Source organism: Rhinolophus sinicus, chromosome 14, assembly GCF_057876585.1.
Source record: "Rhinolophus sinicus isolate RSI-liver-muscle chromosome 14, RSI-T2T, whole genome shotgun sequence".
In the NCBI taxonomy this organism is placed as follows: domain Eukaryota; kingdom Metazoa; phylum Chordata; class Mammalia; order Chiroptera; family Rhinolophidae; genus Rhinolophus; species Rhinolophus sinicus.
In genome coordinates this window covers 175,854,751-175,871,489 of record NC_142514.1, presented here as the reverse complement: position 1 = coordinate 175,871,489, position 16,739 = coordinate 175,854,751, and the positions used below count along the sequence as shown (strand labels likewise).

The 16,739-nt window shown below is 48.0% G+C and overlaps 1 protein-coding gene across 1 annotated transcript in view; it reads right to left on the bottom strand.

Annotated features, from left to right (window-relative positions):
* The window catches only part of PTPRJ (protein tyrosine phosphatase receptor type J), a 154,745-nt gene extending 141,925 nt beyond the window's left edge, over positions 1-12,820 (bottom strand). The window contains exon 1 of the mRNA XM_019743598.3: positions 12,354-12,820. Within this exon, the coding sequence (XP_019599157.3) occupies positions 12,354-12,788 (435 nt within the window). The 5' untranslated portion in view covers positions 12,789-12,820. The remainder of the gene's footprint in view (positions 1-12,353) is intronic.
* Between the last annotated feature and the right edge of the window lie 3,919 nt (positions 12,821-16,739).

The window sequence follows — 16,739 nt, the reverse complement described above, 5'->3', positions numbered from 1 at the left end:
AACAGTATGTCCGGACCAGGTCTGACCCACAGTGAGCTGGGAGCCCTTTTCTGGCTTCACAAAGGGATGTATTCCTGAAAAGCTGTGTGAACAGAGAGAGTCCAGGAAGCCAGGGCTGGCAGCCCCCGCTTCAGGGGTTTTCCTGGGTTGCCTCTCCTGCCTGGTCCTGCTGCTCTCCCTTCCCTGGCTCTGAAGGCATTAGCTCCAGCTTTCTGCCCCCAGGCCTCTAAACTCTCCAAGAGCTGAAAACTGCTCCAGGGAGCTATTGGGAGGGGGAACTTGGCAGTGAATCTCTTTGTAATGGGATCTCCCTTTGACTGGGTCTATCCCTTGTGTGGAACTTGGCACATTTGGCCCCAACTTCACATCCCCTACAGCAGAGCTTAGCACCACACATATCACATCAACACTGGCTTCCTTTCCCACCAGGGTTAGGGTGGGGAAACTGTGTCAGCTATTCCCACTTTGTGGAGGAGGAAACCCAGGCTGAGAACATATGGAGAAATGTGACCCAGGAACCATACCAGGCGCTGAGACTCCCGGCACAGTGCTCGCTGGGCTACAGCATCCCTAAAAAGTGCTCACTATACAGTCAGGGAGTTGCATGTGAATTGTCTCCTGAGACCCGGCCATCTGGATATTTGTCACAATGGCAAATGCTCTTGTTTAGACCTCCTGTGGCACTGGGACAATCACATGAAAAGGGAGGGACAGCCAGGCCCACCACCAAGACGGCCAGGGCACAGCCAGCCTCCTACACCATGACTTCAACCCAGGCATTGCCTAAAGCAATGGTTCTCAACCAGGGCACTTCCCTCTGGGGACAGTGGCACTATCAGGAGACATTTTCAGTTGTCACAAGTGGGTGTGTGGGGGGTGCTTCTGACATCTAGCGAGAAGAGGCCAGAGAGGCTGGTAAACATCCTACAGTGCCCTGGGGAGCCACCAAAGCAAGGAATTCTCAGGCCCCACGTGTCAAGTGCTGAAGCTGAGAAACCCTGGTCTAGAGGAAGAGAGGTAAGTGCCCACTCACCCCAACCACACTGTCAGTCGGCGGCAAAGCCCAAATGCCAGGTTCCAGCGCAAATACTAGCTGCTGCGCGCGCATCTCCCAAAAGAAACGAAACTATGTGGTCAGAGACGGGCTGACTGTCTGAGTCTTACCCCACGCCCAACACGTCGTTTCTTTTCATTTTTAGTGTTTATTGATGTTTAATACGCGCTGCATAATTCTTTGTGATACATACATGATTTTATGTACTTCCTGTAACAACCCAAGAGCTGAATCACCTCATCACATTGTATAGATGAGAAAACAAAGGCACAGAGAGGCTGAGTCGCAGGGTCAAGGTGACAGATACAAGGAATTCTCAAACAGGCAGCTGGCTCTAAAGCCCAAGCTTTTCACCAACTGCACAGGCTGTCTCTAGCTCCCATGAACAGACCTCGAGTGAGACAGTCAACAGAGGTGACCCCGTGCTGTCTGACGGCCATGAGCACAGGGACGGATTCCCAGTCGCCGGAACCCAGGAAGCCAAATTGGAGGTTATTGTTGATTTCAGGGAAGCCCAGGTCTGAGCTGTGAAAATAATTTCACATTAGGTGTAAACTACAATGAGAACGCAGGTCAGAGAATAAGGGGAAAGGTGGTGTCAGGTAGAGGGGTTTTCAGGATGAGACGAGCTCGAGGAATGGGCTGAGGCATGAAGGCAGAAGATGGGCATTTGGTGATGAGACCAAGCTCGACACAGCAGGCTCGGGGCAGCATCTTAAGAGACACGAGCAAGGCTGGAGGGTGCTAGACCGAGAAGACGTGCTTAGTGCTCTTGAACAAATCCTTGCCCAAAGGACTTGATGGATTGGGATGGCCTGACCAGCAGAGAGAAAAGGCAAGCAGACTATTACTCTCCTCCAGGGAAGGCTGGTTCTGGCTATGGGATCTCTGTTGAGATGTCCTGCCCTCGCTTAATCAGCATTATTCTCTTTTAGAGATAGTTATGAATCTAAGTGAGAACAGGACAACATCTTCAGATATGCCCACACGTCACCTTAAGTGAGAGCTCCCCCCCTTACCCCCCAACAGCCCTATGATTTCTCTTCCCACCGTAGGATTAGGTGGCCACTTTAGACAACCACACACCCGGGCATCAAGGCTGGAAGTTGTCGGAACACCTCAGAGCAGGTCTCCTCAAATCTTGGGCACATGGTAACTGCAGGCAGAAAGTCAGGGTGTGTGTGAATAAAGAGGGCTGAGGTGGGAGCAAACACTTAAAGGCCCACCTACTAAGTGCCACAATATGGAGCGGGTGCCTTGCACACCTTCCCTCACTTAACCCTAATACTGGCAATTATCACCCATTTTCAAGGTGCCATAACAGATTCCAAGGGGCTTAAGTACCTGGGCAGGTAGAGGGTCACCTGGCTGTCGGAGAAGAGCATGGATTTGGATCCAAGACTCTGCTGACACCAAACCCATGCCCTTCTCCTGTTGCTTTTCTTACAGGACACTCTGAACTCATGTCATCCGTGCCCAATTTCAAACTCTGTGAAATCCAAATTCATTCACAACAGGAAGGCCAGGACCCCGAGAAGATGCCCTTATGTCATTCCTTTGATCGGGGCCAACGCGCCAAAGTTTCAGGCAGCCTTTACCACGATGGCTCCAGGTTCTAAAATCCATGGCTAAGATAACTCATCTTCTCTGGCTTTGGGGAGCATTTAATCCCGCCACATCCTGTCTCCGAGCAGCAGGTGTCACTGTGCTACCCATCCCACAGGAAGATGACTCTCCCACCGGTGAGAACGGGCCTCAAGCCCAGCTGTCTTTCCCGGAGACTCACACACTCCCTGGCCCATGTGGACAATCCTGTCCAGCTCCCCATCATGTCCCCAAGGAAGCCCGCACTAGTTGGGTGACGTTCTGGCCCAGTGTGTGGCCATGGACCAGATTACAACTCTCTGGGCCTCAGTTTCCCTCCCTGCATCTACCTCGTAGGACGACATGAGTTAATAGGTACCAAGTGCTGATAACAGTTCAGGATAAATCTCCCACCTGTGGTAGCTGCTGTTGTTATTTTTATCATCTCCATTCATCCTAAGACAATCAGCAGAGATAGTGTGTAAAGACTTCATCACAAAGTCATCTGAACAGGGTTCATTGCAGCACAAACTTTCAGAAACAAACTAGAAGACGAATCACAGGATGAACGAGATAAGCTGCCTCTAGGATGCAATGGGTCGCAGCAGCTAAAAGTTATACAAGTCATACAAGAATACATTTCTAAAAGTTATACAAGAATACATTTACTGGCAAGGGGAATGTTTGCAACCTATTGTCCCTACTTCACAAACTGCCCCTGAGAAAAGCACTGGAAAGAGACCTCACCTCCCCGAGGGTCTGAGGGGTAGATTTCCTGATTCTCTCTTGTATTTGCTGAAAAAAATTCTGGATACAAATTTGGTATCTAATCTACAATACGCCCATGTTTGTTTGTTTTCAAAAAAACATTTCAAAAGACTTTCCATTGAGTAACAGCAACGCTACAGGAAGAAGCCTCAGGTTTATGCTGTGGCCTCCTGGCGAGTCCCTAGGGAGGCATCCACCACAGTTATTTAAAAAAGAAATTAGGTTAAAAAGTGTAAGTTACAAAGTATGTGTAAAGGTAATGCTATTTTAGAATAAATAGATAGAACATGCATTAAAAAAGAGTAAAAGATCAACCATCAAAATGGTACCAGGAGTTAACTTTGGAGGAGTGGAGGTTAGGTAATTTTGCTTGCTTCTTGTATTTAGTTATTTTTTAAATTTTTTGTATTAAAAAAAAAAAAAAAAAAAAAGCCTGACCTGACTCAAAAAGGAATCGAACCAACCTCCAGACAAGTGGGTTAAGAGCCACCAGACAGGGGCCAGCGTGAGTCCCATGCAGACCAGTGAGACTGGAGTGAAGGCAGCAAACCTGGAGGTAAGAGTCTGGGCTATGAGTGTGAGTGCCCACTGTGCGCCAGATGGGTGATGGGCCCTCACAGCCTCCACTCCCCTCAGATGGGCCTGAAATCTCATTCAAAGTACACAACACAGGAGGCAGTGTTAGCTCTCTACCAAACCCATCTACCAAACAACACAGAGCATGGCCAACAGCTGCCCTACTGGGACAGCCCCCAGCCCCAAGTTTCCAGAAGGGCAGCTACTTAAGCCTTAGCTTCCAGCCCATTCACTCCCTTCTTAAGGGACCTCTCCAGAAGTTGATCCTTCCTACACCAGCAGCTGCAGGATGGTTTTCAGCTATATGTTTGGGCACTGACAAGGCATAATTGGGACTTTATACTGGTTTCCCACTGTCTCTGGAAACAAAGCCCATCTCCACCCCACACCCCGCACATTCACCTCTCCATTCCCTATACATAGTAGCTTAGGGAAGGGGGGGCGGGGGGTGCAATGACTGAACCTGTGGTAAGAAGTTCATTTTATATGGAATCCGGCATGCATGCGTGCGTGCACACACATGTATGTATAACTGAAACAAGTTTCATGACACAATACTTCCCTTCCTACTCGCAAGAGGAAAAACTCTGCTATTTTCTAGTCTACCACTTTTTAATGCTAGCCATAACTCACTGAAGTGATTTTATGACCCACAGTTTTAAATACACTGCTTTACCACATGCAAGTCTATGATTTGGTTTTCCGAACTTCACTTTAAAAGCACAGTTTCTGGAACACATTAGGTGGAACTATATACGATAGTCAAAGTACCAAAAACAGTAATTTCAACCTAATGATTATGTATGAACCAAACTAGGGGACTCGACTGCCAATTTGCCTCTTGTAAGCTAATTCTAAATTTGAGTAATGTTCAAAACTGGGCTATACTATGAAACTACATTACTATTGTGCAAAAGACAAATGACACCTAAATTGGACAAGTCACTTAAAGCCAGTCTGAGCCACACCTACAGTGCAAATAGCAATGACAAACTCACAGGGATGCTGTAAGGATTGAATGAGCTCATACAAAGGCTTTGTAAAGTATAAGGCAAAAATATATTTTTTTTTAATTTCTTGAAGTAGCAAATTATGCCAGTGTCCCAGCAAAGAAAGATAATAGAACAACAGCCAACATCTTTGGAAGTTTTATTTCATGGTAAGATCTTGTTATGCAGATCGATTTAATCCCCAACAATTCTATGAGGTAGGAATTCTTATTGTCCCCATTTTCCAGATGAGAACAAATGAGGCCCCAAGCATCAGTAGAGCTGGCCCAAGATCACACAGAGAGGAAATAGAGGAATTAGGTCTGTCTGCCTCCAACACCTGTGCACTAAGCACTGAGCATCCATTTCCCTCCATACCCACAGCCTCCCTGTAGGTGTCCATCTCCAGGCCTCAGAGCAGGTCCACTCTCAGTGGGGAAGGAAGAACCCCCAGGACACAGGACATGACAATGAGGTGGCCCCTCAGCCAGCAGCAGGAAATGCAGGATCACTTGGCTGCCATGGAAACAGGTGGCACAGTCAGCGCAGACTCCCTGGCCTCCCATCTCCTGCAATTACAGTCGAGGATTATGCCTTTCAACTTTCAGTTGTTGGCATAAAGTACTCCTCGTACTTTATGCCCCACAGAAAATGTACCCAGAGCTACAGCCACGCCGGCCAGGACACAAGATAAAGAAAAATGCTCAAGCCAATGCAGGAAGGGCCATTTTTTTAAAGGGACATGGTCGATATCCCTGTGCTCCTTTGGGGCTAGAACCACACTGGCCACTTTTCAGTCACATCTCGTGGTCACTTAACCTATAATAATTTCATTGTATCCACTTGTAAAAAGAGAAACATAACTTAAATTGTGCTATCGGGAGGCCTATATTGCTCCACATCACACATTTTAATACATACATATACATGTATGCATGTCTGTATACAATCTATTATGGATTTATTCTCTTAAATCCAATTTAAAAGACTTTGTAGCACAATGTTGACAATTCATAATTATGCCCTCTTGCCCTCACTTTAAAATCTAACGCTTGAGTAAATGGAATATTTTGTAAGTTGTTCTTATATTTCTATACCCATTTACAGGTAACTTTAACATAATGTGATCTCACTTAACTTATCTAACTACCCTGTGTGAGCATTTGAGAGATGTGAACAGTAAGGATCAGAGAGGTTAAGGCATTTGCCCAAGATCACACAGCTAGTTAGGTGGTGGGGCCAGCATCCCAAACAGAAGCCTGGCTCCAAGTTCTATACTCTCTTCACCATCCAGGGGTCTTATTTATCTCTGAGTTCCTAAGCAACAATGGCTGCATCTAAAATAGCTGGAAAATATATATTTGCAACAGAAATGGGAGCCAAAACACTAACTTCCTCAATTCCAAGAGCTTGTGCAAATCAATAACAAAAGTCAATTTTTTTTGAGAAATGCAAACAGCCCAAAACAAAGGGAAAAATGCTCAACTAACTCAAAATTAAAGATATAAATAAAAACAACAGGATATAATTTTTTACCTCTCAGACTGGCACATATTGAAAACTTTAACAATCTTCAATTCAACTGATGGCATGAGGAAACAGACACTGTCCAAACTTACAGGGGCAGGTACATACTGGGGCAATGTTTCCGGAGGACAACTTCACAACAGTATCAGATTTTTTAATGCATGGATCCTCTAATCCAGTAATCCTAAAATCAGAAATTTATACTATAGCTATCCTTATGAAGGTTACACAAACTACGCACCACAGACATTCTCTGAAGCACAATTTGTAGGGGGAGGAGAGACACTAAAGTGTCCACTGATAGAGGAACAGTCAAATAAATGATGGTACACTTACACATCACAATATTACAGTCATTTAAAAGAATGACTTAAAGCTATTGCTACAGATATGAAATAATCTCCAAGGTAACTAAGTAAATTAAAAGGCTGAGTAGAGTACAATGTACATATAATGTTTCCTTTCATGTAACTTTTTAGAAAGATAAACATAGATACTTGTCTACATTACATAAAAATAGGTTTTCCTTAGAAGGAAAGCAACACAGTTTTAGATTGGAGGGTTTTTAACCTGGGCTTCACGAGTTTTTGTAAAGCCTCTATGAAACCCCTGAAATTGGATACAAAATTGTAAATATGCGCATCTCTTTGGGAGAGAGGCTTCTTTCCTTTTACATACTCTGTAAGGGTGTCATACTTCCCCCTCCCCAGAAAGAGTAAGAAACACTGTGTTACACAGACTCCGTGTTGGTGCGAAGCTATTAAGTAATAATGGGCTGGGACCCATCACAGACACCCAGAAAACCACCACCCCATTCCTTCCCTGGAGAATGAGATGATAGTTTGTATCATAGAAACGACATTGTCTGCTCAAGCCTCAAAAAACGGCAACAGGGTACAGTTTCCCTCTAAGAGGAAGAAGGAAAAGTGGAACTGAAAATTATTTGCATGTTTAAAATTAGATCTTCTGTGGGAGCTGACACTACTTTACTTTCAAAATGCGCCCCCCCCCCCCATCTGCTGTCTCATTACCACCACCCCTCACCCAGGCATTTACATTCCATGGAAATTCTGAGACAATAGGAGGACTGCAGCTTCACTAATAAGGAAGTAATAACAAATTTCCTACAGCTCCTGTCCTGTGAGAAGTCACCAGAAAAGCCAATGGAAAGGCAGCCATAGGAGGTGGTAACAAAAACTGCTGTGGCCTTCTCTGGTCTGAGGTAGCCACCCTTCCCAGGAATCTCCACTTCAAGACCCTTGGACCCGTCACTCTCATCACCACTCCTCTGGCAAATCCAGTGCCAGCCCTTTCTCTGCAGGGGCAACAAGAACACCCTGTATTCCAGCTGTGATGGGTTAGCTGGGGTCACCTGAGTGACGTCTGTAAGAGTCACGAAGGCAGGGCTGCCTGTCGCGCTCACCACCACAGCCTCCACTCGGCACCTGTGTTTCCCAAACTTCAGCAGTTTACCACCTGCACAAGTTGGCCATGACCATGCCATCCTTACATAATGATGGACTCAGTATTCTTCTTCAGAGATGAACTTTCTGTTAAATTTAAACAAACTTATTTACTATGACACTACAGATAGCCTCACTCTACCTATAAAATCACAGGCTTGATATGCAACTTAACGAATTTTTTTTTAACTAATACCCCCTAATATAAATCATTCTCAACATTAAAAAAAAAAATGTTTTGTGACTGAACTAAGTTCATCTTGCACCCACACACCCCGCCAGGTACCACCTTGCAGAAAATGCTTGATAAGTATTTCTTACATGAACTAAGGGTTTGAAGCCCCTCTTCTCCCCATATAACAGCAGCAGCGACAACTAGCAGTGGAATCGTGCCTTAGATTTCACCTACCAGTTCCTCTTCTATCTTAGTTGATCCTCTCAACCTCCCCGTGAAGCAGGAAGTGTTAGTCCCACTTTCCAGATAAGGAAATGAGGCGTCAAAAAGGTTAGGTGACTTGCCCAAGATTATGCAGCTACTAAGTGGCAGAGCAAGGACCCGAACCCAGGTCTTCCCATTCCAGACCCCATTCTGTCTCCACTAAGGCAGGCTTGCCCGGTAAACTCAGGCTCCCAAGGAAACATGAGTAGGAAAGAGGGTCCCTGAGTTGTCCGTGTTACAAATGGAGCAGATGCTACAGGGTTTAGGATGAGAGAACCCAAAATAACTGCCAGCCCCATCAGGGTTTAGGCCCCACAAAAGTCTGTCACCTCGTCTCTCACTTGCACCCTAAAGCCCTTCTCTAAAATACATGCCTTCCCACAGGACAGGACAGTAAACTGAGGTGGTGGAGACCTCAGACCTGGCTCTGCCACATACTAGCTATGAATCTTTGGTAAGTTCTGAACCTCAGTTTTCTCTCAGATAAAATGGGAATATTAACTGCACCTACCTCTTACTGTTCCTGAAATGATCAAATGAGATAATGCATTAAAACCCTTAGCACAGTGCCTGCCACATATAATGTTACCTATTAATTACAATATTACCAGCAGCATTATGTTTGAAGGGAAATGCACAGAAAATTGCCTCTTACGCTGCACTCAAAATAATTCCCTTGGCCGAGCAGTGAATGAACTCAGAAGTAATTGCTGATTATGTGCTGGCTAAACCCAGGCCTACAGTCACTCAGCAACTCTGCCTAGGCCTCAACCCCAAGCAAAAATTACTTTTAGGAGCTAAATAACCTCTCTACTGACCAAAATTACTCACTCGGGAGCCAGGATTCATTCGCTCTGCTTAGGAAAGCTTGGGTATTCCGCAGTTATCTTTATCATGGGGCTAAACCTGAAGTCAGCTCAAAGTCACAGTCTAACCATAAACCAATTTGCTCTGTTTTCTTAAACTGTCTGCAAACAAAACATAACCCTTTGGTTTTTCCGTTGTTGTTCTGAAGCAAAACAAAAATATTTAAAGTCACCCATATGAGAATTTAACAAGCAATATAAAGAGTCAAAATATTTTTTGTACTCTGAATGAAGCAGGTAGGTAAATAGGCTTAGGGATTAGCTATATTAGATAATAAACACAAATGATTATTATTCCCCAGGAAATAAGAAAGCAAAGAAAAAGCAAACCCAAAACACTATAAGACCAACAAAACAGCTGTCAGTCACCAGCTTTTTTTTTTCATTTTTGAGCAGCCCACTGTCAAGTTGATTTCATAAAGAATCTGTCAGGACTACATTTCTCAAGAGAAGGAGGCAAAGGGGAAAAATCGCTTTGTCACAATGCCTAAAACATACACTCCACATACACCAAAATTAGTGTGCAAAAAGCTATGAGAATGGGTGGAGTGAGACACTGCAACCAGCAAAGTCTTCAGGCTGGAATCATCTCCGACCATCCTTCCTGTCTTGTGAAATGACAAAAAAAACGTGGAATGAGATGCCAGGTTCAAAAACTGCTGTTCCGGCCCCACTAAGCAATGACTCCTCCTGCGTCTCAGCTTTCCAACACCAGTCCTCATTTAATGCCCAAACAGAGCTGCGACTTCTCTGTGACTTTGTGTTTATAACCTGCTACAATTGATACCATTTTAAAACACACACATACACACTCCAAGCCTCACAAAACCAGTCATGTGTCAGGGGGGTAGTCAGATACCTTCAACCACATTTCCTAACACACAAGCTTTGAAAATCTCAAATATGACTTCCAATCTCAAATATGATTTGATGTTGAAAAACTCAAGTTACACCCACAGTTTCAGGAGTACACACAGTGAGGCAGGACTGTGCCTATAGTTAAAAGAAAGAGCAAAGTGAAAATATGGCAGACACACAAAAGCATCAGGAAAATACGAGGCACAGGCCGGAAGGAGACACGGATTCCAGTTCTGGCGTGCCTACTGTCTTGCCAGGGGACCTCAGCCTGATCACTGTCTTCTCTGGGCTTCAATATTCTCATCTAAAAGAAACGAGGGATTTCGGCTATCTTGAAAATCTATTCCAGATGAAAATGCACTGATTCCTTGAAATAGCCAATGTAAAGATGAACTGATAGATATGAATTTTGAAGATGCTTTTTCAGAGAGCCCTTTAGATTTCTTACTTTATAACATAGCCAAAAAACAAGAAATAAAGAGAGTCTTCTTGCATTTCTACAGAACAAATTAGAGAGGAAGGAAACATCTGAATAGGGGACAAGTGTGGAGTGGCAATATGCTATTGAAATACAAGGAAGGATTGGGCAAGAAATAAATTTACCCAAGAAATTTTTCGCTGATTCAAAGCATAGCTAGCAACCACCACGAGACCGAAGCAAGAAAATTAATAATGCAATATAATAAAATATACACGTACTAAATTAAAAATAAGTGAAGATCAAGTATTTCTTTAGTGTAGACTTTGGTGCAAGAGCTCTTCAATTATGAGGCCTTTTTTTTTTTAATTTCAGAGACTGCTCTCCATGAATTTCCTCACAAGAACAGGGAGAAGGCAGTCATACACACTGTACCTTCATAATAATCCCTTCTGGCCACCCTGTAATGTTTACAAAACTCGTTCAGACATTAGCCAGGGGAAGCCCCAAACAATCCACGGGGCAGGTGGTTGTACACTCATCCTCCAAGTGCCATTACCTGAGGACGGAGGGAGCTGGAGAAAGTCTGGCCCTGGAGCTTCTTCTGACACCTGACCTGAGCCACTATTCTCTGTTGGAGGTCACACTGCCTCCCAGGCCCTCAGGAGAGCCTTTTCAAAGCCTGCTGAGGACAACTGTGAAGGGACACTAGCCCCCAATGCTCCTTCTCATCCTTCCTGCTGGGCTGTATCCCTGCCCCAAGGCCGATGTTTCTGCTCCCAGACAATCGTATGTTTTCCTGAAAAGTTTTCCCTGAAACCAAGTTCCATCCTCAGACAATAACTCACTTCCCAGGTTTCAAACATCATCCCCTGAGGGATGCTCTCTGTATAAAACAAGCAACATTTTTATACACAGCAGGGTATCACCAAGGACCTTCCCACTGCGGGTTCAAGACCCCAGCGGGCTCCTAGAAGGCTGTGAGGACGAACCCGCGGCCAGGGCTGGGTGCTTCTGCTCTTTCACTTCTCTCCCTCAAGTTCCCTATCTGTGCAGTGGGACCGTCTCCCAGCTGCCGAGCCCCTCCCCCCAGTGGGAATACCACCAAGGGGGAACGGCGCTTTCAGAAAGCTCGGTCACCAAAACGCCAGGCGCAGCATTATCTGAAAAAGCGAAGCGAGAACACAGGGCGGTGGGGGGAGAGCCGGCGCCCACCAAGCACGAAATAAACCCCCAGGGAAGCGAGCGACTTCCCCGGGAAGAAGACGGTCCGCTGGAAGGACGCGGGCCAGTGGCCCCCTCTCCCCGGTTGGGTACTTTCCCCAAAAGCGGTGCCCTCGGCCCGGAGGCCCCGCGCCTCGACCCCCGCCCGGCGGCCCTGCCCGCTCCCCGGCCGCCGCCGCTGCCCTTCGGCCCGGCCCCTCGGGCCCTGCAGGCCGGGTTGGCCCCGCTCCGTGCCGGGCGCCCTCAGCACACACGCCCCCTCCGGCCGCTTCGGGCGGGAGAGCCGGGCCGGCCAGACGGGACCAGCTCCGGGAAGGGCGGGCCACAGATGGCCTGGAGCCCGCAGGGGCTTCCACGGGAAAGCTCGGGCACCACGTAGCCCGCCGCCCGCCCAATGGTGCGGGGCAGCCGAGTAAGGGGCTCGGTCGCGAGGCAGGCCGGGTTCCCGCGAGCCCTCCCGGAGGGGGCTCCGAGGAATCCGGCCCTCGCCACCCTCCGAACCCCGCAGGCGGGCACCGCGGGCAGGTGCCGGGGATGCCAGTCCCGCCCCGCCCTCCCTCCGCCCGGCTGGGCCCCCTGCTGCTCACCTGGCCCAAGCGACACAGCAGCAGCAACGGCGGCAGCGCCCAGCGAAGCCGGGTTAAGCGCCGAGGTGGCCGCGCCTCCCGCGCCGCCGGCTTCATGCCCCGCGCGCCCTGGAACGTGCCCGGGCCGCGCGAGTCGGGCCCCGCCGTGCGCCCGATCCCGGGCGCCCAGCTCACCGCCTCCAGCCGCCGCCTCCGCCTGCGCCTCCTCCAGCCAGTCCGCCTAGTCCCCGCTCCGCCCGCCCCGGGCTTCCCCGGGGACATGGCAGCGGCGGCGGCCACACGGCGGGGCCCGGCGCGGCGGCCGCGGGGGGGATGCGTCCCTGGGCGAGCAGGGGCTTCGCGGGGCGGAGCAAGCGGCGCCCACCCCCTGTGCGCGGCGCCCGGATCCCGTCTCCCGCGGCCCCGGCGGCTCCCGCTGCCTCCTCCGCGCGTCATGCGGCTCCGGCTGCAGGGAGCCGCGGCGAGCGCTCCCGCCCTCCCTTCCCCTCCCCCTCTGAATATTCATCGCTTCCTCCCGCCCCGCCGGCCCGGCGGCGGCCGAGCCCCGCGGCCCCTCGCCGCCCTCCGCTGCAGCCCCCGCCCCCGCCCCGCGCGCGCCCTGGCAGCTCCCCTCCCGCGGGCAGAGGAAGCGCCCCCGCCTAGCCGCCCTCTCCGCCAGGCCCTCCCACATTCCTGGGACTTGGGACCCGGGACGCAGCTCCGTTACTCTCGCACCTCGAGCCCGCACCCCCTCGGTACGGGCGCCCCAGCCTCGGGCCCGCTCCATGGCCTCGGGTTTGGGTCACCAGATATTAACCGAAATCCCTGCCGAGGACGCAGCCAGGCCGGCGTGAATACAGCAACCTGGCGAAGGCCTGGTTGACCTACCTTGTGGGTGGGCTTTGGGTGCTTGAACCCCTAAATTATAGGAGACATGTGTTGTGTTCTCCCCGCCCCCAGCGCCAAGCTAGGGAAGCAGAGAACTGGCATTAGAGCGGGTCCTGGGATTAGGACGCCCGCTCTAGTACATGTACACTTGGCTCTGCTGGTACTACTCGCTGTGTGACATCTTTTCCTCATCTGTGAAGTAAAGGTCATACGAGTACCTAGCTAGAGAGACTTGACTATTACATGAGATCATGAGAAGAAAAGTCCTAAACATCAGGCCGGACACAGAGTGGGCCTCAATAAACATTAGCTCTCCTGGAAGCTTTCATCACATACTCAAAGAAGTCCAGGACCCTAAGGGGTTAAAGATTCCTGCAGATGTTACTATTATGCCCATTCACAGAGGAAGGAACTAGGGACCTGGGAGGCTGAGCCAGTTGCCCAAGGAAAAATAATGAGATAAGGCCAAACCAAAGGGTGCTGGGGAGGGAGAGATGAATTCCAACCAGGGGGAGAGATGACACCTGAGCTGGGCTTTGAAGGATGGGTTGAATTTCACCGGGCAGATTGAGGGGGGCAACATGTCAGGAAGTGGAAGCAACAGGCAAAAAAAAAATGGCAGATGGATGTTTCAGGCTTGGCCTTCTGAAATACAGGGAGTGGGAGTTTGAGGGGGGCTCATATTTAGGGGAGACTTTGAAAGCCAGAATAACGAGTCTGAGTTGGATTGTATGTGCAGCCAGATGACCAACACTGCCTCCAGACACCAGGGTAGCTCAGGTTCCCCATCTGGGCGATGGGGATGTACCTTCACTTAGAGGGGCTAAGTGGCTCCTACCAGACCACACACCCAAGTCAGCGGAGAAGGTAGGGAGACCTCAAGCTGTTGACTTCCACACCTTGCCATCATTTGTTTAAACATGATGGAATTATAATTCACAAGCAATTCTGATCCTTCTTGCCTCCTCTCCTTCTTGGGCAGAGACAGGTGGTTTGAAAGGCGTTCATATCCACGATGCCCAGAGGGAAGGAAAAGCAGTACAGCGGGTACTGCCATGTCCGCCCCGATACTCAGACCCTACAGACCCTATAGATCCATCCAGGCTTCCATGGCTTCTTGGCTGGGGTCTGTGAACCGCTCTGTAAACTCCAGCGTGCACTTCTGTTTTCTCCTAGATGAAATGTATACCAGTGCCGAAGTCTTGGATGGAACCGGATTTCTCTACCACATGGTGATGAAAAGAGAATAAACAGCCTTTTCAGTAAAAGGAGTTAAGACCTGAATAGTAAACTACCTGTTCAATCATAAACAGATCACACTGGATTAATGACCTAGATGAGAAAAGAAGTTAATCCTGGGAAGGTGTGGTGACAACTCCCTGCGGGCAGGGATTGGGCCTGTCTCCCCATGGGTGCCCTGCCTCACCTCACTCTGTGCCTTGCCCCTAGATATTTATGCCACTGCGTGCTTGTATAAATACATCCAGGGGTAACATGGTGAAAGTTCATTTTTCTGCAAGGATAAATTAAAGAAGAATCATTCACTTTGCAAAAAAAAAATTGAGGCTAGATTTCAGTTTATAGGTCTCTTTCATAGCTGCTACTTCCCCTGGAACTTCCCAGATGCACCAACCGTGTGTTGGGTGCACTTCCCACTCCATGTTCTCCTAGCTCCCTGTGTAAAACTTATCTACCCGCAGTGTTGTAATTGCCTGTTTACTTGACCATCTTCCTCACTGGACTCTAAGTAAGCCCCTTGAAGATGGGGCCTGCATCTTATCATTGCATGCCCAGCACATAACAGTCACTCAAATAATATTTATTTAGTTGAATACATTCCTCTGAATTGCAAACTAAGGTATTATATACATGCCTGTACACACACACACACACCCCAAATTCCATTTGCAAACAGCTTTTCAGGGATAAATCTACTGTGCAAAGTTCAGGGCACATTGTCTTTGAGAATATATAATAATATTTGACCTTTTAATCATGTCCACCTTCAGCAAAAGCTACATCTTTTACGGAATGTAGGGCCAAGTGCATGAAAAACAAAAGAGCCAAACCAAGAGGTTGGAGTGGAAGGTTCCTGGATGTGTTCCAAAAGGGCCTGACGGGAATCACCTGGTGCCTTGTTGTAATACAGATTCCCAGGCCTTTCCATAGACTGTGGAGGATAAGGCCTGGGAATCTGTATTTTTAACCAGCTCCTTGGGTAATTCTTGCTGTCAAGCAAGATTGGAAAACACTATGCATGCCATGACTGGCCTGCATTGTGTCCCTAGCAGCAGCAAAGACCACTGATAAGGTACCCAGGTGCCCGGCACTACACTAGATGCTTTACATCCATTATTTCTACTCCTTACAACAACCCTGTAGAATAGGTATCATTATCAACATTTTACAAACAAGAAAACTGAGTCTCAGAGAGTTTTAGCTACTGACACAAGGTCACACAGTTTCAGAGTGGCCAAACCAGGATGAAACCATGTCTTTCTTGCCATTTTGCCATGGGGACCCCCACCTGACATTTGTAGATAAGTTTGTATAAAGTCCTCTATGTATTGGCTGTTATTACTACCTTTATTATTACTCTCCTGAGCCTCAGTTTTCCCAATTTTAAAATGGGAAGGGACAGAGGATACAAGACTTTCTACTTCATTGTCCAAGAACTGGGAACAGGCAAGCAGCCATGTTTAATGGCACGTCCACCATCCCACCAGGAGGTAAACCTGTGAGGCACCAGCCTGGAACCAGGTCACCAGCCCCACAGGGAGTCCATTCAGCTTGGCAACCCTCAGTTTATTTTAAAAGCCACCATTAGCAAACCATTCTCCAAAGTCCTCCTAAGCAGAATGGAATGTTTCTTGGGAGTCTGATTAGCTAATGTTGCAGGCATGGCTGCCCTGAGACCTTCCTGCCTCACAGATTTGAACTGAATCAGAAGGAAAAGGAAGACTTTTAGAAAGTTCTTTAAAAAAAAAAAAAAAATAGCACTTCATCTTTATAATAGTAACAGGATGTTTCCTGTGGACTAATAACTGGGCTGTGGTTAGAGCTCCATGTTTGTCCACCAGACCTCAGTTCCTCCCTAAACAGAGCCTTAATCACCTGCCCTGCAGAGTCAGGGAGTATCTTAGCTGTGCCTTTTCAGTTTCGTTCTTTAAACACTTGCAACATTAAGCATTTTCCTAATTTGTATGGGTGTGTGTGTGTGTGTGTGTGTGTGTGTGAGTGTGTGTGTGTGTGTGTGTGTGTGTGTGTGTGTGTGTGTGAGATAGGAAAGAGTTTGACTTACAAAAAAAAACAGTGGCATGTGACAGATTTTCAGTGCAGAAAAGAAAGCCCATTATTGTAGCCAACTCAGGGTCTGGAGAACAGAAACAGAACCATTGCCTTCAGAAGTCCCCACCCTTTCCCCAAGTTTAGGCATCCACAGGGATGAGCTCACTGGTCTCTGTGCTCACAGTTGTTAGGTAGGTCTGCAGTCAAGGTCCCAGTGAACATGCAGGTACT